At 36.0% G+C, this 23328-nt stretch overlaps 2 protein-coding genes across 5 annotated transcripts in view; one reads left to right on the forward strand and one right to left on the reverse strand.

The window, feature by feature from the left end:
- The window catches only part of CCN6 (cellular communication network factor 6), a 17228-nt gene extending 13773 nt beyond the window's left edge, over nucleotides 1-3455 (forward strand). The window contains exons 4-5 of one of the 2 annotated variants that reach the window (XM_043439288.1): nucleotides 55-248; nucleotides 1263-3455. In XM_043439288.1, the coding sequence (XP_043295223.1) occupies nucleotides 55-248; nucleotides 1263-1544 (476 nt within the window). In that variant the 3' untranslated portion in view covers nucleotides 1545-3455. Of the gene's footprint in view, nucleotides 1-54; nucleotides 249-1262 lie in introns of those variants that run through there. The other variant, XM_043439289.1, reaches the window with a different exon arrangement.
- On the reverse strand, nucleotides 2343-23327 carry TUBE1 (tubulin epsilon 1). Of its 3 annotated transcripts, none has more exons than XM_043439285.1 (12): nucleotides 23196-23327; nucleotides 23027-23100; nucleotides 21928-21980; nucleotides 19170-19227; nucleotides 14264-14379; nucleotides 13043-13164; nucleotides 9729-9916; nucleotides 9345-9520; nucleotides 7999-8139; nucleotides 4272-4412; nucleotides 3467-3641; nucleotides 2343-3110 (listed from the first exon to the last, which is right to left on the reverse strand). In XM_043439285.1, the coding sequence occupies exons 1-12, from the start codon at nucleotides 23218-23220 to the stop codon at nucleotides 2952-2954; spliced, it is 1428 nt and encodes a 475-aa protein (XP_043295220.1). In that variant the 5' UTR covers nucleotides 23221-23327; the 3' UTR covers nucleotides 2343-2951. The 3 variants fall into 3 exon arrangements, 2 of the variants coding, with proteins under 2 accessions (XP_043295220.1, XP_043295221.1); XR_006263936.1 differs by having other exon boundaries at nucleotides 2969-3110; nucleotides 3467-3622; XM_043439286.1 differs by lacking the exon at nucleotides 13043-13164 and having other exon boundaries at nucleotides 14307-14379.
- Between the last annotated feature and the right edge of the window lies 1 nt (nucleotide 23328).

Genomic DNA, 23328 nt, shown 5'->3' on the forward strand with positions numbered 1-23328 from the left:
TCTGCATGAGTACATACATATTTAAGTACGTGTACTTCCCTTCCTTTATTTTAGCATATAGGAATCTCCCACTTATTTGGAAAAGAAAATGTCTTGTGCAAGCAACAAAGTGGACCCCTTGCTCCAGAACATGTGGGATGGGAATATCTAACAGGGTGACCAATGAAAACAGCAACTGTGAAATGAGAAAAGAGAAAAGACTATGTTACATTCAGCCTTGTGACCGTAATATATCAAAGACAGTAAAGGTAAAGTTTAATTATATTTAACTTCATTATAATTCAATATTGAGACTCCTGAAAAGAGTATGTGTGTCTTGTGGAGGTGTTTGTTAATAAAACCACTTCATGAGACATAGAGTCAACCTATCTTGAAGGAAAGCAAATATTACCTAGTTGCACTTTGTGGGAAAAATTTTCATCGAGCAGAGAGAAAATGTTAACCTGTGGATTCTAGAATATTCTAACAATGTAATAGTTGGGTCTTGATCAGTCTGATTTATTGTGGTACCCCACCATGTATATTGTTTGGGAGATCTTTTTCAGATTCTTTTTCCTATATTAATTTTATGTAGTGGAATCAGAGCCATCAATAGAAGAATTTGGTTGTTACACTGTAATTATGAAAACATGAACAGCAGAGCAGTTCTGATCTTAAGTTATGTATCACCTGCTTGGAGAGAGAACCACACCATTTCCAGAATGCTTTGCTTAGCTACTGCTTCCCAAAGGACTGTAATGTCATAATACACACTCTAAGGTTGCTTGGTATAACTAGAACTGGTCCTACTTCTGGAACTAAGCAAGATGACTGTCTCGAGACTAATTTTTAGAAATGCTACAAAACCAGTCTTATCCCCAGGTTATTCCCTATCAGAAAGTTTCAAAGGGATTAAGATGTTTATTCATCTATCCATTTACTCAAAACTGTGTTAGCAAATTCTCTAAGTCTTGGCCCTTGATAGTAAACAAAACAGAAAGATTTTCATTTATTGTGGAACTAAGTCAAAGGTAGACACCAAAAAGCACTGGGGAGTGGGTCCTGTATGATGGAGGATACACGGGGAGGACCTTCAAAGTCCTCTTGTGGAAGGGGATTTTAAAGGTCGAAAAGGGCTGGGCATGATTAAAGGCAACTATTAATGCCCTAAAAATAATTATATCTGTGTCTGTGTAATAGTCTATATTCTATGAAGTACAACTTTTCTGAACTATTATAATCAAGTTTAAAGAGTGACTACTTAATGTTATATATATTTTCAGATTCCCAAAGGAAAAACGTGCCAACCTACTTTCCAACCCGTCAAAGCTGAAAAATTTGTGTTTTCTGGATGCTCAAGCACTCAGAGTTATAGACCCACCTTCTGTGGAATATGCTTGGATAAGAGATGCTGTGTGCCTAATAAGTCTAAAATGATTACCATTCAATTTGATTGCCCAAATGAAGGGTCATTTAAATGGAAGATGCTGTGGATTACATCTTGTATATGTCAGAGAAACTGCAGAGATCCAGGAGATATATTTTCTGAGCTCAAGATTCTATAAAATGAAGCACCATGGGGAAAAGTTAAGGTTAATCATGTCATTACATCAAAATTTAAAATGGTTTTAAGAGGGTGGCAAATTTGCCTTATTAGTTTAAAACAGTAAGAATGCCTGGCTGTTCTCAGAGAATTGTATTTAAGGCATTACAAGCTTTAAAAAAGGTTCTCCTGAAAATATATGTAAAATATGAAAACCTTAAAATTGGAACTCTTAAAATGTATAATTATGTAATGGTTCCATCTACATATTCCATGAAATGAAAAATTATACAACTTACAAGAGAACATTTTATTCTATAAGATTTTCTAGATTAAATCTTAAACAGGAGTAAGATTAAGCTATAAATATATTTATTATTTCCATTGCCCTATCCTGAATATCAATTAAGATTTCTTTTGGAAGGAAAAAATGGAACTTCTTTGACCACTGTTGACAGTTATTTAAATTTTTATACCAAACTGTAAAAAATTTGATTTCCAAGGTAAAGACCAAGAGCAGTATACTTACTTTGAAAAGGAAATAAATTAAAAAAATAACACTAAAGAAAGCACACAACAGATTTTTTTTGGCTTGAAAATAAATTGTTCCTCAAAATTACTTCCTTAAATGGTAAGTCCATCAGTGAATTTGAAATATATAATAAATTAATGCTGAAGACTAAAACTGGAGATTTATAGTAATTGGAACACTTTCACTAGACTATTACATTTACTGCAAAGTTTCAAAGAAAGTATCAAACTTAGTAATATTCTGTTTGCTATATAGTGACAACCAAAACTGATAACAAGAAAGAGTTTTAAAATGTGGACATTATTACAAAATCAACTGGTTTAATTAAAAAAACATTTTATAATAACTTAATACAAATACAAGTTAATTGTAAACTGTGATTCTTTTGAGTGCAAACAAGTGGTTACCCAAAGAAGAAATAAAACCTCCTTAAATTGTAATAAAATCTATTCCTGAAGTTAGTGGCTATTACAAAAGAAATATTTATATTATGTTCTACTCTTGTATTTACTTTTAAAGAGTCAGGAGAATTTAAACAGACTATGAAAACATTATAAATAAATATCTATACAAGATTTTTTTATTGCAGACATGATTCTCTCTGTATAAATGACTAAATATGAGACTATAAATAAAGTAAAATGTTGAGCTCTGTTCTCTCAATTTTAGAAAACAAGACTTTTTTGGAAGACAAATGTTTGATGTTAAGGCACTAGTACTTAGCTAATTTCACACAACGGTATCAACAAATTGTAATTAAGTGGAAACCATTCTAAAGACAGTCTTCCCAATATGAAAAACACATTAGGCCTTCTGAATCACAAAAATTCTGAAACAGAAAGGTAAGGGGGCAAAAATGTGAAGTTAAAAAGAAGTTTTATCTTTGGGGTTTCTTTTTCACATAGCTATGTTTAGTCTAGGTAAATCTTCCACAGGCATGCTTTTTGTGGCATCCAGTTGGTTATATTCTTGTATAAGTGCTGATAAAGATGACACGGCTTCTGTGAAACAGCTTTCCTCCATCCCTTCAATTTGTAGATAGTGATGAAGATGAGCCTATAAATAAAAAACCAACGCTGACCAGTTTTAGGAATTTAATAGACAACTATCCTATAATGTAAAATATTCTTATTAAAATGATAGTTCACTCAGCTTTACAAGAGAAATGAGAACCCAAATCCTATAAACCCATGAGATTTCTCATTTAGAGTGTGAGTAAGCCTCTCCTCTTCAGTTGTAATCAATACACTGATACAGCAAACAGGATCACGCCTGATTTATATTAGTGTAATTCTTGGTAATACCCCTTCTGTGTGCTTAGTCGCTCAGTCGTGTATGAGCGACTCTTTGTGACTCCATGGACTGTAAACAGCCAAAATAAACACACAGCTGAAAGATGCACTGATGGTTACCTTCTTCTTGTAGAGCCTTATGAATCTCTCTCTCAGGTCTATGAAGGTAGGCTTCACGCAGGTGTTGTTTGCCAATGCTAATAATGAATGGGAATAGCCCACGGGAGGTACTGAACACAAGCTGGTCTTCCAGCCTTCTTGATTCCAGGAGACAAACTGTAGAGAAGGTTTTAATCTGAGATGCAAAAACTCAAAGGTAAGAATTAAAGTGCTAAAATGTCTGCCATATTATGGCCGCCCACATTAGTTAAACTAGGACATTACTAATGGTACCATTCATTTTAAGTGCTTAGATTATAATGTAGGTTATCTGATTTTTAATACTAGCAGTATCAAGTATCAAGTCTGACAGTGAACTAAAGGATGTTAAATTGGCTGTAATGGTGATTCAAGAAGCTAGAAACATTCTTTAACATTAGAAATCTGGGGATGAAAAGAAATAAAGGTATTATAATTTTCCTTGCTTTGAAATTCAATAAAGCAACTTCCCTAAAAAACAGACTGTCAACAAATAGTAAAAGAAACTAAGAAGCAGTGTAGTAGTGGTGGTGGTAATAAACACAACAATAGTTAAATTTTCTAAACACTTCCAGAAAATAACATCTCATCATTTAATGTGCATAACATAGTTAACAACTTTGTACTATTATTCTTTTCTAAATTTGAGGAAAAATAAGGCTCAGAATGGCTAAGCAGCTTGCTCAAGGTCACACATCAATTGAAGTTCACAATGCTACTTAACTACATGCTCCACCGTTGCAAACAGTACACGTAACACATTATCTTGAGAAGTATAAAATCGAACCTTTCAATGTTTCTGCGAAGATCAGAAATCTGTACATTTCCTCTAACCATGAGGGCACAGGCGAGGTAGAGACTATGTTTGGGGTCAGCTCGAATTAGCTGGTGATCTTTACTAAAGGCATCTGAAAACATCTGATCCAACCTAGAACAGTGAAAGAGTCACTGTTTATACAAATATTACATCATTCTTCTATCTGTAACTATAAGATGAAAAGACAGTCATCTATAGGTAAATAAACCACACACAATTATATTCTGAATCTCAGATATCATTTTCTCAAAGCAATCTGGGTAAATATGAGGAGAGGAAATCAAGCAATTTTGAAGGGGGTGATAAAGCTTCTGCAATATACTGGTGATTTCAGGTAGCTATAAAATGTTGACTAAATCGTCAGTTAACTCTATGTAGTACTAATGTCTAAAACTTACGTCATTATTACTTAGTTCAATATGCTTATCTACTTCATAATATCAGAACTATCAAAACTAATTAAAAACCTATTAAGACTACTGTCTATAAAATATATCACAAGTTAGGAATAATTAAGAGGAAACTATCAAAGGACAATACTAGGTTCTCTAAAAAAGACACAACTCTCTATTATTCCTGAAAACGGATACTTTTAAGTGAATGAAGTCTTTTAACTTTTTTATTCTTTAAAGAGAGGAAGATAAAAGTGACTGATGAAGTTTATATAATAATACAGGCTCCTAGGCCTTTAATATGGCCCCAGTCTGATTCTTAAATCCAATTTAACTCAATACAAGTATGATTAAGTGCCTTTGATAACTCTAGCCAGAGCTCTGTGTGTTGTATCTGCAGACTGTCTAGGCAGAGCCACAGAAATTGCACTATGCTGCGATTTCATTCAGTAGATATTTACTAAATGCCAAGCACCATTCTAGGTGCGAGAGACCCAGCAGTGAAGAACAAAAATCCTCTACTCTAGTGGAGCCTATGTTCTACCCTCATTCTTCTATCGTAAGGATAGAGGACTCTCTCAGTGGATGGTGAGCTTTGGGGGACTTAGGATTCCTCTACCGTGTTCAAAATTTTGGTATGTGCTTTTGGGCATTTAATCCAGAAAAGGTTAAGAACCACTATACAATAGGCAGGCAACCTCATTCTTGATTTACCATTTGTCAAAAAACTTAACAATTACCTAGGAGCTATTTATAGTTCTTGGGATATTTATATTTATATTAGAAATAAGGAATTTAAAGGAGCATATACACATTCCAATATGTTTTTCTATTCTCATTGATAAAAATGGACTAGATGACATTTACTAATACAAAGCACAACCAAAAATCATTCTCAGTTGTTGGAGACTACTTAAAGTTTTAAAACTATGCCTTTTAACAGTATAATTTTAAAACAATTTATTATTTACTCAAGGATAAATATGTTTCTATGTAGATATGGCAGCCTTTGAAATATCTCTAGTATAGCAGAGGCAATAAGGAGAACACAAAGCTAGAAAGACCATTGTGATTAGTTTCTTAAGAGTCTAACATTTTTAAAGTTCTCTACAGATTTTCCTAACATGTTTTAAAAACAAACCTTCAACAAGTTATAACTATATAAATAAAAATTTTAAATGTTGATATGGTACTTTAATCAAAATAAACCAAGCAGGATTATGCTGAACTTAACTAGAAATTACATGTCTTTAGCTTTTAAGGATTAACTTTAAATGTCTGGATAATCACTACTGTACAATAAGTAGTTTGCACCACTTTACATTCTGTGTGTCCACACTGAAGGTGTATCTTTCACCAGTATACTCATTTTTAATATGCTGGGCTGATAATAAAAGCAAACATTTATGGTTGACTCCCATGTTCAATAGAACACGTTGTGCAAGTTGCTTAAGCTCATTAGCATCTCACACAGAAAGAGAGACTGTGCCTACTAGTTGGCATAATTGGCTATCTGTTACTTGTGCAAATAAAATTTAATCAATATCACTGTGACATTCCACAGTATAGAATTAGCTTGGCAAAATCTAAATTTAAACTCTTAAAAAAAGATCTGTAATCTAGTTTTTACTTTATCATTTACAAACTTTCCTCTAAAAGAGTTTATTTTTTGGCTGTGCAGGGAGGTATGAGGGATCTTAGTTCACCCAACAGGGATGGAACCGAGGCTGCCTGCAGTGGAAGCTTGGAGCCCTAACCACTGGACTGCCAGGGATTTCTGACTTTCTTCTAACAGAGTCTGACAAGACCTTTTTCCTCTGTCAACTGTGAATGTCAGTGTGACCTTTTCAAGTTCATCATCACTGTATATACTGAGTATTTTTCAACTACATTTTTTGTTAAGTAAATTGATGTAACTTTTATGCTTAAATTATAAAACAAGGTATTCTAGAAATGATATATAACAACTATAATAGAGCAAATCAGGAAAGGAGTACGTCAAGGCTATATATTGTCACCCTGCTTATTTAACTTACATGCAGAGTACATCATGAGAAATGCTGGACTGGATGAAGGACAAGCCAGAATCAAGATTGCTGAGAGAAATATCAATAACCTCATATATGCAGACGACACCACCCTTATGGCAGGAAGTGAAGAAGAACTAAAGAGCTTCTTGATGAAAATGAAAGAGGAGTGTGAAAGAGTTGGCTTAAAACTCAACATTCAGAAAACTAAGATCCCATTACTTCATGGCAAATAGATGGGGAAACAATGAAAACAGTGAGAGACTTTAGATAGTATATTAAAAAGCAGAGACATTACTTTGCCAACAAAGGTCTGTCCAGTCAAAGCTATGGTTTTTCTCGTAATCATGTATGGATGTTGAGAGTTGGACTATAAAGAAAGCTGAGCATCGCAGAACTGATGCTTTTGAACTGTGGTGTTGGAGAAGACTCTTGAGAGTCCGTTGGACTGCAAGGAGATCCAACCAGTCCATTCTAAAGGGAATCAGTCCTAAATACTCATTGGAAGGACTGATGCTGAAGCTGAAACTCCAATCTTTTGGCCACCTGATGCAAAGACCTGACTCTTTTGAAAAGATCCTGATGCTGGGAAAGATTGAAGGCAGAAGGGGACGACAGAGGATGAGATGGTTGGATGGCATCACAGACTCAATGGACATGAGTTTGAATCAACTCTGGGAGTTGGTGATGGACAGGGAGGCCTGGCGTGCTGGGCCATGGGGTTGCAGAGTTGGACACAAATGAGTGACTGAACTGAACTGAATAGAGCAATATCTGTAAGCCTTCTGTGGTGCTAGACTGTGGTAAGAGCTTTAAAAGATACTCTTATATAATATACCCAAATCGCATATGAGGTAGGTACTTTGACTCTCATTTTTAAAGATGAGAAAACTAAAAGTCCATCTCTTGCCCAAGGTCCTATAATGAGTAAGTGACAGAGCATGTATACTTAAGTATGTCAGACTTCATAGCCGTTACATCTTTTTCAATAAAAATTATATCTTTAAAATTCAGTTATTAGATTTTACTTCAAACAATATTGAGATTTTTATAAAGACTTCCATTTTTTAGATGTTTATTTTTTATTTTAAACAATGACTTCTGAAGCAGCATTCACTTAATCGAAAAAGGCTATCATCAACTATTTTATATCCTTTTCACAAAGACGATGATATGAAGAAACAATTAGAGTTGTTATACACTTACCTCTTAAAAATGTGTTTGTTTTTAAAGTAATCTGAATCCTCCAGTAATTGAAATACAGTTACTACATCTTACCTTCGAGGAGGAATGTTAACATCTGCCAGTGTATACAGAGGTGTCAGGCTTGAAACAAGATAATGCAGTTGAGGAAAAGGAACTAAATTCATGATGATTTCATTCAGGTCCATATTAAGGGATCCTTCAAACCTGGCAGAGCTAAAAAATTAACATTAAAACATGAAAAATATTTAAGTTAATGTAGCTTGATTTAGTCAGCAGGCACTTTCTTATTTTTGTACACTGTACTTCAGTAGAGAATATATGCTTTTTCTGTATTAGTGAAATTTACTATCGTGAACATAATGTATAAAGATAATTAAAATATAACACAACATCTACAGCAATTCTTGTTTCTGGATTATCTAAAGTATAACCAGACACACGACCACAGTTGTTAATTATATATGTAAAATTTTTACTTAAAACAGACTTCAGATTGAATCAAATACATATAGTTCAATAGTTAGTTCTATAAATCTTACTATTAATAAATTCCCCCAGGGTTTGCTTATGTGCTATAATTTGGAATAATGCCAAAGTAATCTTTTAGATCAAAGTAAAAGAAATATTTTGGACCAGCTAATAAAGTTATAGATCAGCTGGTTTAAAAGTTTAATTTACAGAAAGGAAAAGAAAAAAAAGTTGGCTTTTGTCTAACCAAAGTGTTTCTCAAGTATATCTCCCACAAAACTTTTTATCATTTAACACCTATTAATATTTCATGGACTGGCTGGATCTCCTTGCAGTCCAAGGGACTCTCAAGAGTCTTCTCCAACACCACACTTCAAAAGCATCAATTTTTCAGTGCTCAGCTTTCTTCACAGTCCAACTCTCACATCCACACATGACTACTGGAAAAACCATAGCCTTATATGCTATCTAGGTTGGTCATAACTTTCCTTCCAAGGAGTAAGCGTCTTTTAATTGGAAAGGACCCTGATGCTGGGAGGGATTGGGTGCAGGAGGAGAAGGGGACGGCAGAGGATGAGATGACTGGATGGCATCACTGACTTGATGGGCATGAGTCTGAGTAAACTCCGGGAGTTGGTGATGGACAGGGAGGCCTGGTGTGCTGCGATTCATGGGGTCGCAAAGAGTCGGACACGACTGAGCGACTGAACTGAACTGAACTGAGTATTTCATGGAATGTACTTGGGGAAAATGCTGCTCTGGAGTCAGTGAAAATAAAATTCTGATCTATCATTCAAAGATCTGAGAATACTAGACAAACTAAAATTTTTTAAATACAATTTTTAAAAAAGTTTCTACAACTTAGACTAACTAAAAAATGCTACTGCAAAACATCATCAGAAGCAGAGTGCAGTTTTGACTGCCCTTAGGTACACTGTGAGCAGAATTACCTTGTTAAATTGAGCAGCAGATTGGCCACAATGTTGTTCATTCCATCGAAAGGTTTCTCCTGCCGCTTTTTAAAAACTCCAGTACTTGAGGTAACCAGACTCTTTGGCTTTATAGCTGCACGCAACTTTCCAGAATTCACCATGAGGTCAATTTTGCTAATGATGTCAAATAAAGACTTTTAAGGGAAAAATATTGGGAAAGAAGCTAATTAAGAAGAGAAGACATAGATGACAATTCTTCCAGGAAAAAAAATCAATTTAAATTCATTTTTTCTCTTAGATGGAAAGGCTGAAAAGTGGAGACTGTTTCACATAAACACACAAGCAAGACACAAGACTGAATGTATACACAATATGTCCATAAATTACAATGCCATTTCTTACTTGGTTGTCAACGGGCAAAACACAGTCTGCATGCTCATTAAGTTCCTTCATTGCCAAGATGCTATTGTAAGGTGAGGTTATGACATCATCCTCACCAGAAGGATAAATTGAAGTCACGAATCTATATACTTCTGGGAATTCATCCTCGAGCACCTTTAAAAGAAATGTGCCAAGTCCAGATCCTGTTCCTGAGGATTAAGATTTCAGAAAGAAAACAGCATAAATGGTTCAGAATGTAATTGTAAAGAACCTGGGTTTCTGTGGGGTATTTTTGGTAAAAATATTTATTAAAGACAATTTTCAACTCATACCTATGATTATATATATATTAACTAATTAATTTCAGATAAAGAAATGACAGTATAGGTGGTGAGACTTGGAAGTCATGAATTCAATCTCTGGGTCTGGCTATGATGATAAGAGACCTTTCTACACTTCACACTTTTTTACATTTAAATTATATCTATATGATGCCAAGAGAACTGATCCAAGAGTAAAAAAATTCACCTAAAACAGTATTCAGACTACACTTGATGTTAAGCAACTTAAAAAAACCAAATTATCTTGACATCTTTGGTGTAGCACCTACATAATCTTAATGATGAATGGTATCATGACACGAAGCAACTTAAAACGCAGAGTTAAAATGGTTTAAAGTTAAGCATAACCAACTATAATTTACATAATTTCAAAACAGAAAAGCTTTTTACTATCTGTCTAAAAGCAGAAACTCTAAGAATTCCATTCAGGTTAACTTTCTGACACACAGAATTCAATTTACACAAATTCAGGTATTTTTAAGAACTTAAAACTTAAAGGAGAGAAAACTGGAATCCTTTACCCTGGTGGTTTTCAACGTATGGCTTGTGAACCGTTAGTGGGTTATAAACCTCATTTATAAGACTACGACTAGTATTCTCTTTTCTTAAGTGAAACAAAAGAAATAATAGTAAGTCACGTATAGTATGGGTAAATAATCTTCTGTTTTAGTTTGTGCATGTTTGTGTGTGTCTGTGCTGGGCTGGGTGATATAAAATGTACTTCTTGCTATACTGATGAAAGAAAAGTTTAAAGGTCAATGCTCTAACCCCATGTGAATAAATATTAAAAGGTTATGAAATTAAAAATATTAGATGAAAGTGACAGAGATTTTTTTGGGTTAAAAAGAGTCCTTAATAAGGACTTTCTAAGCATTATAAAAAACCAAAGCCATTATAGAAAAAGACAGTTTTGATTCCATTAAAAATAAAATTTCTCTCTCCATATATATGAAAAAAAAGGCAAACTAAGAAAAAAAATCTTCAAAACATATGATGGATGATTAAATTTCTTTAATAAAGAGAGTTACAAATCAACAGTAAAAACATGAATAATGCAATGGAAAAATGAGCTAAGGACAGAAATTGTAATAATTATAATTATTATAGTAAAATAAACCAAATCGCAAATAGATGTAAAGATGCTCAAACTTTCATCTAATTAAAAATGCAAATTAACACAAATAATTTTGAATGTATTAATGTCTCATAATACGCAGTGTTGGTGACAGTGTGGGGAAATAAACTCTTACAAATTGCTGCTAATAATACAGATTGGCGCAGTATTGTGGGAAGGTTATTTAGTCGTATCAATCAAAACTTAAAATGTACCAACGAACTTTGGTCCCACTTTCCTATCTAGGAATATTCCTTACAGCTATTGTGGCACAGACAAAGAGGCAGATACCAAATGTTCACTGGGGATTTTTATGTGGTAACTAAAAACCATGAATAATTTGACATCCATCAATGAGGAACTGACTTTAAAAATTATTACATATTTACAATTGGATATTGTGGGCTGATACTGAAAAATGTTCAGAAACAATTTAAGGTGAAAACATGATAGAGTAATATGTATTGCATGATCTTGTTTATGTAAAAACACACAAAATGTGCACAGAAAATATCCGGAAGGAGAGACACTGGAAACTTGATTATATGTGAGGAGAGAGATTAGGGATTAGATGTGGGAAAAAACTTCATTTTTAATCTTCAATATTGTTTCAAGTATATTTGCCATTTTCAGTGAACTATGAATAAAGTACAATCTACTGAGGTTCTGAGTAATAAAGGGATATAAAAAGGTACCATAAAGAACTATAAATCAAACTGGTATTTTTTTAGAAAACTTACTCAAAATCTGCAGGTTAATTATGTCAGTACAAAGAAAACTAGTTTCTTAATTTAATGATTATGATGGCCTTCTAAAGGCGTGGTTACACTGCAATTTAATTTTCAAATACTATCATACTGAATAATAAAGTCAATTGTACATAAATTGCTGAATATAACAATCTTAATCTCAGCTTGAAGGAAAAAAGTGTGGCAAATTTTTCTTTTAAAATAGGCTAATTCTCTTGTGAAATTAGCAAATTATGATCAGTTTCTACTTCATGGAATAGAGGAGCAAAATACTTCACTTGCAAAGTACAAGTTTCCCTGGGAAAGAAAGCAATGCAGATCATTTATTCTAGGTTAAGGTGGTTAATTACCATGTAAGGAATGATTTAAAGGAGTTGACTAAGAGGATTTCTTTTGCTTATTTCTCTTACTGAACACAAGAAAGGACTGAAGGTGGTTAAAGGAAGGGTACTGATATTCTTTTGCAAGCACATCTATGAATATGTACAAATACTTAGCTCTAGTTAGGATGCAGAACCACACAAGAAAACTCTTACGAGAAAGGCAGCATTCCCAAAAGGCTTATACTAAAATCTGCTGCTGCTGCTGCCAAGTCGCTTCAGTCGTGTCCAACTCTGTGTGACCCCATAGATGGCAGCCCACTAGGCTCCTCCGTCCCTGGGATTCTCCAGGCAAGAACACTGGAGTGGGTTGCCATTTCCTTCTCCAATGCATGAAAGTGAAAAGGGAAAGTGAAGTCGCTCAGTCGTGCCTGACTCTTAGTGACCCCATGGACTGTAGCCCACCAGGCTCCTCTGTCCATGGGATTTTCCAGGCAAGAGTACTGGAGTGGGGTGCCATTGCCTTCTCCATACTGAAATCTACCTTCCACTAAAGACAGAAGAAAAGTTTTTTCAGATTCAGTTCTATTGGCTCTTTAAATGCGTTTAAGTTTGTAAAAAATGGTCAGAGTGACACAATTTGACAAAAGTTTAAGATAAAAAGCTGTTGTGTACATGCACTCATAAACACACTCTTAATTAATAGTTCTATCTTTTTAAAGTAAAGGCCTGAAAACAAGACTTATGTTGACAGAATGAATACCCACTTGCATTTTCACACTGTAATAGACAAATGATTGAATAATTTTACCTCCTCCCATGGAATGTATTATAAAAAAACACTGCAAACAATCACAGTGCTCTGCTGACTTTCTGAGTTTCTCTAAAATCTTTTCCTGATAAAGACTGCCAAACACTTTGTGACCCACAGCCCTAGAAAAAAGAATACAGATTTAAAAAAAAAATCTTGCATTTATTATTTCAAGATTTTATTATTTCTGACTTAAAAGACTATAAACTTGAAAAGGTATTTTTACTGTTTTAAGTAAATTCTATTCCTGTTTAATATCAATAAATCATATTATATAATCTCAAAGATACTTGGTAGAAAATTGAGCAAATACACACACACACATACACATATATATATTTATAAATATAATCCACAAGTAACCTGGTAAGATAGTTCACTATCAATGGATATTAAACTACAGTTTTTAAAATTTATCTTAAGGTATAAATACAACAAAATGAGCTTTTAGTTACATAGATTTTTTTACCTCATCTTCACTTAATCTCTGACTGTGGTGTATGTTATGTATTAAAAAGCAGATTGTGCTCAACTAGAAGGATATGAAAAATAAAAAATTCTAAATGGACCTTAGACTTAAAACATGAGAAAAACATTGGTCACATCATGTTAGTACTAGATCAAATGCCACACATTTCATCTAGTACTAACATTCATGAGGCTCTGCAAGCCTTTTTGGTTGCCCAGATTCTCAAGTATTATTATGGTGAACTGAAATGTAAGAATGACCTCCACACAACACGTGGTCAGGTGTAACTCAAAAGTTGCAGAATAAGTTATATATGTTGGGACACTGGTCTGGCTTGCATCTCAGTATCTGTATCATCATTTTCCATTAAATCTGACTGATGGGAAACTTTGATAGAGTCTTTACTATGACCTATAGTAAGAGGTAAGAGAACAGTTTATACTTGCAACTTTTGTCACTACCTAGCATTTACAAAGAATCAAATTACAAGGAGAAATTTAGTAAATGAATTTTTCATGATTCATCTTTTTCTTTAAAAAAAAGAGAGAGAGAGAGACAACTAGAATGCAGATAGCTTCCAAGCATTGTGAAACACTATCATCTATGAAGGAAAAGATGATGGGCTGAAAGGCCTAGTGTTAGGTGTGGCAAATTACATCTTGCTTTCATGTCAGTAGGACCTAACAGAATGAAACAAAGATTCCTCATGTTTTTCAGATGACATTTGATTTTTACATTTGGCATAATCTCACCAATTATTCCCTGAGCCAGAAATATCAGTGATGAGCTGCTTACTATCAAATACATCTCTCAATGGTCCCTGAAGAATTTCATTTACTACCCCTTCCTCCATGTCAATCAAGACAGCCTGAGAAAGAGAAATAAAATGTAATCAGCATATTTTTCTTTAGTCACTCTACAAATAAAAATAATTTTTGAGCTTATAGTTACATTGTTCTTTTTATAATTTAAACCAGATCAAATCTTTGACTCTTTTATATAGAATCTGTTACAAAAATTAAAAAATTAATTTCACTCTGCTCCAAAAGTGGAATCCAATGAAAAGATGGATTCTGAACCTTTACCCAAAGAATAAGAAGGAAAAAAGGGAACTGAATGATTCTCTCTGGTTTTCTAACAATTCTTTTATGCATATGCCTAGTGTTAGCTGCTTAGTCGTGTCCGACTCTTTGTGACCCCATGGACTGTAGCCCATCAGGCTCCTCTGTCCATAAAATTTTCCAGGCCAGAATACTGGAGTGGGTTGCCATTTCCTTCTCCAGGGGAAAGTAAGAATAGCTATAGTAAAAGTCACTCAGCCATGTCTGATTTATGTGCCTATGTGACTATACATTTCTTGAGAACAAGGTCTCAGAAGTCTAGATGGTAACCTTAACCAGAAAAAATTCTCAATGAATGTAGGGTGCATTAACATATTAGCTCACTAGGTACAACCATGCTACTCTTTATGAAATCACAGCTGAAAACTGTCCAATTCAAATCAGTAAACTACTTATATGTGCAAAGCCAAGGTACTGGACAGATGTCAAAGATGACGACAGTATCCCTCCCCGCCAGTAATTCACAGTAAAAATTCACAAACTCATAAATGCCACAAATTTTACTGAGATGGGAGACAACATCTATTACTAAAAAGAAAATGAGAATCTCCTGAAGTCAGTTTTGAGAGAATCACCATTTTCATAGTCACTTAGCATTAAACCCTGACAGTCTATAACTTTCTGAATCTTTCCTTTGTCATATCAGACCTTTGTTTCTCCCTTGGAAGTTAATGACAATTGGAAGGAATTATTCTGGATTCCTCACTTAGCCAGCCTAGGTCTGGAGTCACGGCCTCTAAGATTTGACGTTTATTATTTTATTCCAGAGCTACCTGGTGATAGCTATCAGGCCTTTCAGCTTTCCCTAATTGTAATATAGGATTTACCAAATTCTGAGTGTTTGCCTGTTAACCTAAGATATTGGACACAGTGGAGGAACCCAACTACCAAGTTATCTTTTAAAGTTTAGACTCTTCAGTGATCCACATGATACCAAGACTACTAAGGAGAAATGGAAGAAAACTTTCTAGGAAAAAAGTCAAAGGCTACAGAAGCATGCTGATTTACCACTTCCCAACAGTGTTTCCTCCATTTCCCAACCCGCTCACTGGTATGGTGGTGGGAAAGAGCTCAAACTGGGAGTGGACTAGGAAAAGTCAACATTTCTTTATCTCTGAGTAAGATCTGGTAGGGACTAACATACTCCCTAAGGCATGAACTATACCAAAGGTTAATCAATTATTCTAGTTAGGTTAATCAATTATCCTAACAAGCACATGGTCTCCTAAACACAAGGAGATGGTACCCAGGTACCACAACACTACTGTTCTCTACTCTTTTAGCCACTCCTCCAGGTCTGATCCTTATCATCTCAATTATTTCCATATCATCTAAACTACCTTTATTTTTGTCATAATCAAATATTATTGATCAACAGCTGTAAAAGGCAGTTTGTTGTAGAGACACAAACACAGAAGAGAAGTGTTGTTAGAATTAGCTTGAGACTAAACACAAGCTATTGACTAGAAGTATTTTTTTGTTCAGGAGTTTTTACATGGTTATGGTATGTATTCACTACAATATGGTTGAATCCATGCTTTGTACTGGGAGCAATATCTATGATGAAAAAAAAATTTTCACCATATTCAAATGAAAATTAACCTCCAGGAGAATGTATTTTGGAGAAGGGAATGGCAAACCACTTCAGTATTCTTGCCTTGAGAACCCCATGAAGAGTATGAAAAGGCAAAAAGATACAACACTGAAAGATGAACTCCCCAGGTGCCCAACAGACTACTGGAGAAGAGTGGAGAAACAGCTGCAGAAAGAATGAAGAGGCTGAGCCAAAGTGAAAACAACACCCAGTAGTGGATATATCTGGTGATGGAAGTCACATAGGGGGCTGGAAAGCAAAAGTAGGAAGTCAAGAGATACTTGGAGTAACAGGCAAGTTTGGCCTTGGAGTCCAAAAGGAAGCAGGGCAAAGGTTAACAGTTTTGCCAAGAGAACACAGTGTTTACTATGACTAGTAAACACCCTCTTCCAAAACATAAGAGATGACTCTACTCATGGACATCACCAGATGGTCAATACTGAGAGCAGATTGATGATATTCTTTGCAGCCAAAGATGGAGAAGCTCTATACAGTCAGTAAAATCAAGACTGGGAGCTGACTGTGGCTCAGATCATGAACTCCTTATTGCAAACATCAGACTTAACCTGAAAAGTAGGGAAAACCACTAGACCATTCAGGTATGACCTAAACCCCTTACAATTATACAGTGGAAGTGACAAATAGATTCAAGGGATTAGATCTGACAGAGCGCCTGAAGAACCATGGATGGAGGTTTGTAACACTGCACAGGAAGCGGTGATCAAAATCATCCCCAAGAAAAAGAAATGCAAAAACGCAAAATAGTTGTCTGGGGAGGTCTTACAAATAGCTCAGGAAAGAAGAAAAGTGAAAGGCAAGGGAGAAAACGAAAGATATATCCATCTGAATGCAAAGTTCGAAAGAATAGCAAGGAGAGATAAGAAAGCCTTCCTCAGTGATCAGTGCAAAGAAATAGAGGAAAACAATAGAATGGGAAAGACTAGAGATCTCTTCAAGAAAATCAGATACCAAGGGAACATTTCATGCAAAGATGGTCACAATAAAGCACAGAAATGGTATGGACCTAACAGAAGCAGAAGATATTAAGAAGAGGCAACAAAAATACACAGAACTATACAAAAAAGATCCTAATTACCCAGATAACACGATAGTGTGATCACTCACCTAGGGCCAGAGCCAGACATCCTGGAATGTGAAGTCAAGTGGGCCTTAGGAAAACATCACTACGAACAAAGCTAGTAGAGGTGATGGAATTCCAGCTAAGCTATTTCAACTCCTAAAAGATGATGCTCAATATACCAGCAAATTTGGAAAACTCAGCAGTGGCCACAGGACTGGAAAAGGTCAGTTTTCATTCCAATCCCAAAGAAAGGCAATGCCAAAGAATGTTCAAGTTACTGCACAACTGTACTCGTCTCACATGCTAGCAAAGTAATGTTCAAAATTCTCCAAGCCAGGCTTCAACAGTACATGAACTGTGAACTTTCAGATGTTCAAGCTGGATTTAGAAAAGGCAGAGGAACCAGAGATCAAATTGCCAACATCTGCTGGATCATCAAAAAAGCAAGAAAATTCCAGAAAAACATTTATTTCTGCTTCATTGGCTACACTAAAGCCTTTGAATGTGTGGATCACAATAAACTGTGGAAAATTCTGAAAGAGATGGGAATACCAGACCACCTTACCTGCCTCCTGAGAAACCTGTATGCAGGTCAAGAAGCAACAGTTAGAACCGGACATGGAACAATGGACTGGTTCCAAATCAGGAAAGGGGTACGTCAAGGCTGTATATTGTCACCCTACTTATTTAATTTATATGCAGAGTACATCATGCAAAATGCCAGGCTTGATGAAGCACAAGCTGGAATCAAGATTGCTGGGAGAAATATCAGTAACCTCAGATATGCAGATGACACCACCCTTATGACAGAAAGCAAAGAGGAACTAAAGAGCCTGTTGATGAAGTTGAAAGAGGAGAGTTAAAAAGCTAGCTTAAAACTCAACATTCAAAAAATGAAGATCATGGCATCAGGTCCCATCACTTCATGGCAAATAGATGGGGAAACAATGGAAACAGTGACAGGCTTTATTTTCTTGGGCTTCAAAATCACTGCATATGGTGACTGTAGCCATGAAATTAAGACACCTGCTCCCTTGGAAGAAAAGCTATGACCAACCTAGACAGCATATTAAAAAGCAGAGACATTACTTTGCCAACAAAAGTCCATCTAGTCAAAGCTGTGGTTTTTCCAGTAGTCATGTATGGATGTGAGAGCTGGACCATAAAGAAAGCTGATTGCTGAAGAACTGACGGTTTTGAACTGTGGTGTTGGGGAGAATACTCTTGAGATACCCTTGGACTGCAAGATCAAACCAGTCAATTGTAAAGGAAATCAGTCCTGAGTATTCATTGAAGGACTGATGCTGAAGCTGAAGCTCTAATACTTTGGCCACCTGATGTGAAGAAGGGACTCATTGGAAAAGATCCTGATGCTGGGGCAGACTGGAGGCACTAGAAGGGAATGGCAGAGGATGAGATGGTTGGGTGGCATCACCAACTTGATGGACATGAGTTTGAGCAAGCTCCAGGAGTCAGTGATGGACAGGGAAGCCTGGTGTGCTGCATGCAGTCCAAGGGGTCACAAAGAGTCAGACATGACTGAGCAACTGAACTGACTGAGAATGTATTTCAGGCTTAGAGTTAGAATGGCTTTTATTATTTATCTAGACATATATTTCACCTAAAATATTAGGCAAAAAATGCTAAATATGCAGCGTTTTTACTTTAAGCACAAAATTTTTCCCCTGAAGTTTCATGGAGACACAAATATCTGCTTAATCATATTTATATTAAATGTGGCTTAGCAAATACTTTTTTAAAAGTTGAGAAGTTAAAGTAAAATTTTATTCTAATGATAGTTACAGAAGTACAGCTATTTTAAAAACACATGCAATATAAGAATCCAAGTGTATACAACTTACACGTGCTTTTAAAGAACAAATTTTCCCTTTGGAAATACTGCCACCATCACCAACCACTCTGAAAGATAAAACATGAGAAAAGGTCATAAGATAGCCCATGGGTAATAATCCTATTAGATAATAAGGTTAACTTCCATTTGTAGAGTAAAGCTACTTATAGGTCAAGAGAGGCAGACACAAAAGGCAACAAAGAAGCCATTCTTAACCTGCATCCCCCTTACCCATCTCCCATCAGGCTGAAAAAGCGAGGTACTTATTTCCCTGTCTTTGTCTGCAGTTTGGGCTGGCCATGAAATCTAGTTCTGGGTAGTGAGGTAAAAAGGAGTTATTCTGGGAAGCTTTCTGATAAAAATGACCAGATGTAGCTGGTCCTTTTTCCTATCTTGAACATGAACATGGATGGGATTCCTGGCAGTGGAAACTGTCATCTTATAGTTACAAGTAAAAAAACACCAGGTCAAAAAACCAACACATGAAACAATATGACAGTATCTTGGTCTTTAGGGCAATTCTCCAGACAAAGATCATCCGATTTCCAGTTTTCTTTGAATGTGACATAACTGGATACATCTACTGTTTAAGTCACCATTAGTGAGGCTTCCTGTTGCAGCCAAACACACATCAACTAACTATCAGTTATATACTGCTGAGTATTTAAGGCTGTTTCTAGAATTTCGTGTTGAAGATAAGTCACCAAAATAACTAAATCTGTGACCACAAACAGTGTACGGGTCAACATAATTTACAAGACAGAATATACGAAGGAAAGCTGCGTTGAGTATAGATGATGCCATAAGTCAGGTTTGATAAAATATAGTCCTCAGGCCAGTCTTGACCAGCTACTTGTGAAAACAAGTTTTACTGGAATAAAGTCACATCATTTGTTTATGTACTATCTACACCTGCATTCATGCTATCAGAGCAGACTAAACGAGATGTGGCATGGGCTTTATGGTCTGCAAAACCTAAAATATTTACCATCTGGTCCTTTATAGGAAAGGCTTGCCAACCCTTGGTATAGCTATATTCCTATCATGCTATTAAAAAGGTATGATAATTTCCTCAAATAGATAAAGAAGTATATAAAAAGATGTGGTCCTGTTCTTGAAAAAGAATTTTTGTACTACTTTGTGGAATAGATGCTGCATGTATTCATAGCGCATGGAAAGAAGAGCAAGATGCCAAGGCCCTTTTTTCAAACTTGATACTAGGGAAATAAGAATGCTCTCAGGTTAAACTATAAAACAAACCAAGGAGATGAGAATATAGTTACATAAAATCACCTTATTAAGACAGAACAGCTTTCAGGCTGAGTCTCAACTATGTAACAATGAAAGGAATACTACAGAGGGAATGGGAGAACAAATTTAGTTAGAATACTACCTACAAGGAAGTACTGCAAAGGCAAATTTGAGTCTCTTAATAGTATTTAAGGGAGAAGATATTACAGCGTACAGACAAGAGGAAACCTAGTCTATGTGACAGATGTCTCCATATTAATAAAGATAAATAACACCAGTCATTAAGTTAAGTAATATATCTAACTTACTTTGGTCTGATTCCATGGTCACTAAGCAACCTTCTATTACTTAGATTTCCTGACAGATTTCTTACAGAACATAATGTGCCTTTGAAAGATAATAAGTATCTAGTCTTGAGTTATAGTTCCTGTTGTCCATGACTACATTGACTTTCTGCTTTTTAATCTCCCATCTTAGTTTGGTTTTCTGCCTGTACTGGAGAGCACTGGACTCATTCTCAAGCTGTCAATGAAGTTTCTGAATTTGCAAGCCTGAGGATCAAAATCTGAAATTCACCAAAAAGTGGGGCCTACCTAGCCTTCTCTGGGAGATAACTGCCTCAGATATCCAACCAACTAATTCAAAGTAGAACTGAAATTTTTATTAGGTTACAACTCATATAAACCATTTATTTTTCAGTTCAAGTCCAGCAGGTTTAGTTTTATTAAGCATTTTGAGAATGCATGAACTTCATGACTTAATATTAAACGCTTAGAAAAAATACTCTGAACAAAATATTACTCTTTCAGGTAAAAGATATATACTTACATATTTGTGGTTGTTTAGTCGCTAAGTCGTGTCCAACTCTTTTGCAATCCCATGGACTGTAGCCCACCAGGCTCCTCTGTCCACAGGATTTCCCAGACAAGAATACTGGAGTGGGTTGCCATTTCCAGGGAATCTTCCTGACCCAGGAATACAACCAGCATCTCCTGCATTGAGTTCTTTACCACTGAGCTACCTGGTGAAGCTCTATATTTACATATACCCTTTATTAAATTAACAAAACTACTCTGACCACATCTGCTTTGTTTCTTTTTAGCACATTCTATTTGTAGAGCAAATACTCCTGGCCACAAGTAATATCACAGGAATGTAAACAGTACAGTTTTCTTTCAAAAGTTAGCCATTATTGAATGCATTAACAAGATACTCTCAGGGAAATTTTCAGCATTCCTTTTAGTGAAACTTTATCTCAAGGTCAAGTTAAAAGAACGCACATTAAAGGTTCTTTTTATTTCTTGATATAAAGGAATAAAAGGAAATGTAGTCCTGCTCTGCTAAATGATATGAGAATATTAATGACAAAAGAATACGTTTTCAATAATGAGAAAAACAAAAAGATGGACAACTTCTTTACAGCTATCAACTGTTATTGTCCTTTCAAAAATTTTACCACTAACTGCTGACATAAAAATAATCATTATGCTATGTGATAAACTTTAACCCCATCTTACCTGGTATCCACATTTCTAAAGAAGCTGCTTATTGCCTCATCATAAATCCCTTTCTAAAAAGAAAAAATACATGTATTGGTGTTTGATTACATTTAGCCTCTTTTCCAAATTAAGTCTTTTTAATTTAAGGATTATTAATTTAATTATCCCACAATACTTTAAAGGCTGGCATACAGCTACAATAAAAAAAAGCAAATAATCATAAAATGCTTAGATTCATTCTTCCAATCTAGAGAAGAGGAAATATCGTGAGATGTATGGATTAAATTCAGCTGGCGGTACTGAAGAATGATGTCCTCACAGAATTGTAGAACAGGTGCATCAAATGAAAGCTTTCCTTGGATTCTTGGCAATCATTTAAAAAACTAACTGGTTAAATTAAGGATTACAGTACCACACACCGTTACCTACTAATGCAGACTGGCCTGCTGCAGTCCATGGGGTCACAGAGTCGGACATGACTTAGCAACTGAACAACAACTTTCACATATGGTATATCATTGCTCCTCACAAGAGCCCTGACAAAGAGGTCTCTGGCCAGTGTTCCTTAAGACTGTTGTGTGTCTAACGCCGACTTAAATTTGTCCTTAATGTCTGTCCATAAGTTTGAGTCACTTTGCTGTGCAGAAGAAATAACCACGACATTGTAAATCAACCATGTTGTTCTTTTAGTTGCTAAGTCGTGTCCCACTCTTTTGCGACCTCATGGACTGTCGCCCGCCAGACTCCCCTGTCCACGGGATTCCTAGGGTCTCTTACATCTGCAGTGGCAGGTGGGTTCTTTACCACTAGCGCCACCTGGGAACCACCAACAATACTGGGGTGTGTTGCCATTTCCTACTCCAGGTAATCTTCCTGATCCAGGGATTTAACCCCCGTCTCCTGCATTGACAGGCGAATTCTTCACCGCTGAGCCACCAAGGAAGCCCCAAAATCAACTGTACTTCAATAAAATTTAAAAACAAAAACAAAAACCAGTTTGCCCTCTACCAAAAAGACCTCATATAAAAGAGGTCACAGAGGGTGATTCTTGCTTATTTTTTGGAAGAGCCTCAGTGACAGATCTGGGGTGCGGGTGGGGAATTAGGGTTAGCAGTACCTTGTTGACGGCGGCGTGCTCTCTTAGCGCCAGATCCCAGAAGCAGCAGCCGATCTGGTTTCCACACTGGCCCACTGTGCCCAGGAAGGAAAGAGAACAGACATTAGGCGGGAAAAAGGGCCACCCGCCTCGGCAGCGAATGGGTCCCCATCCTCCCAAGGAAGCTTACCCTGTACGACCACCGACTGGGTCATGCTTCGACACGGCCAGCCCACAGTACCCAGGCCCGCGCCGGCCTCCGTATTCCGCGCTCACCAACGGGCGCTCCCCAAGGGGACGGGGCGGCCGTAAGTCACTTCGCT

Source organism: Cervus canadensis, chromosome 20, assembly GCF_019320065.1.
Source record: "Cervus canadensis isolate Bull #8, Minnesota chromosome 20, ASM1932006v1, whole genome shotgun sequence".
Taxonomy (NCBI): Eukaryota; Metazoa; Chordata; class Mammalia; order Artiodactyla; family Cervidae; genus Cervus; species Cervus canadensis.

Coding starts and splice junctions, on each gene's coding strand:
- TUBE1 (XM_043439285.1), bottom strand. CDS start 23,220: ATGACCCAGTCGGTGGTCGTACAGG. Junction 13,165..14,263: donor TCTGGCTCAGGGAATAATTG/GTGAGATTATGC, acceptor TCTTTTTTCTAG/GGCTGTGGGTCACAAAGTGT. Junction 9,917..13,042: donor AATACATTCCATGGGAGGAG/GTAAAATTATTC, acceptor CTTAATCCTCAG/GAACAGGATCTGGACTTGGC.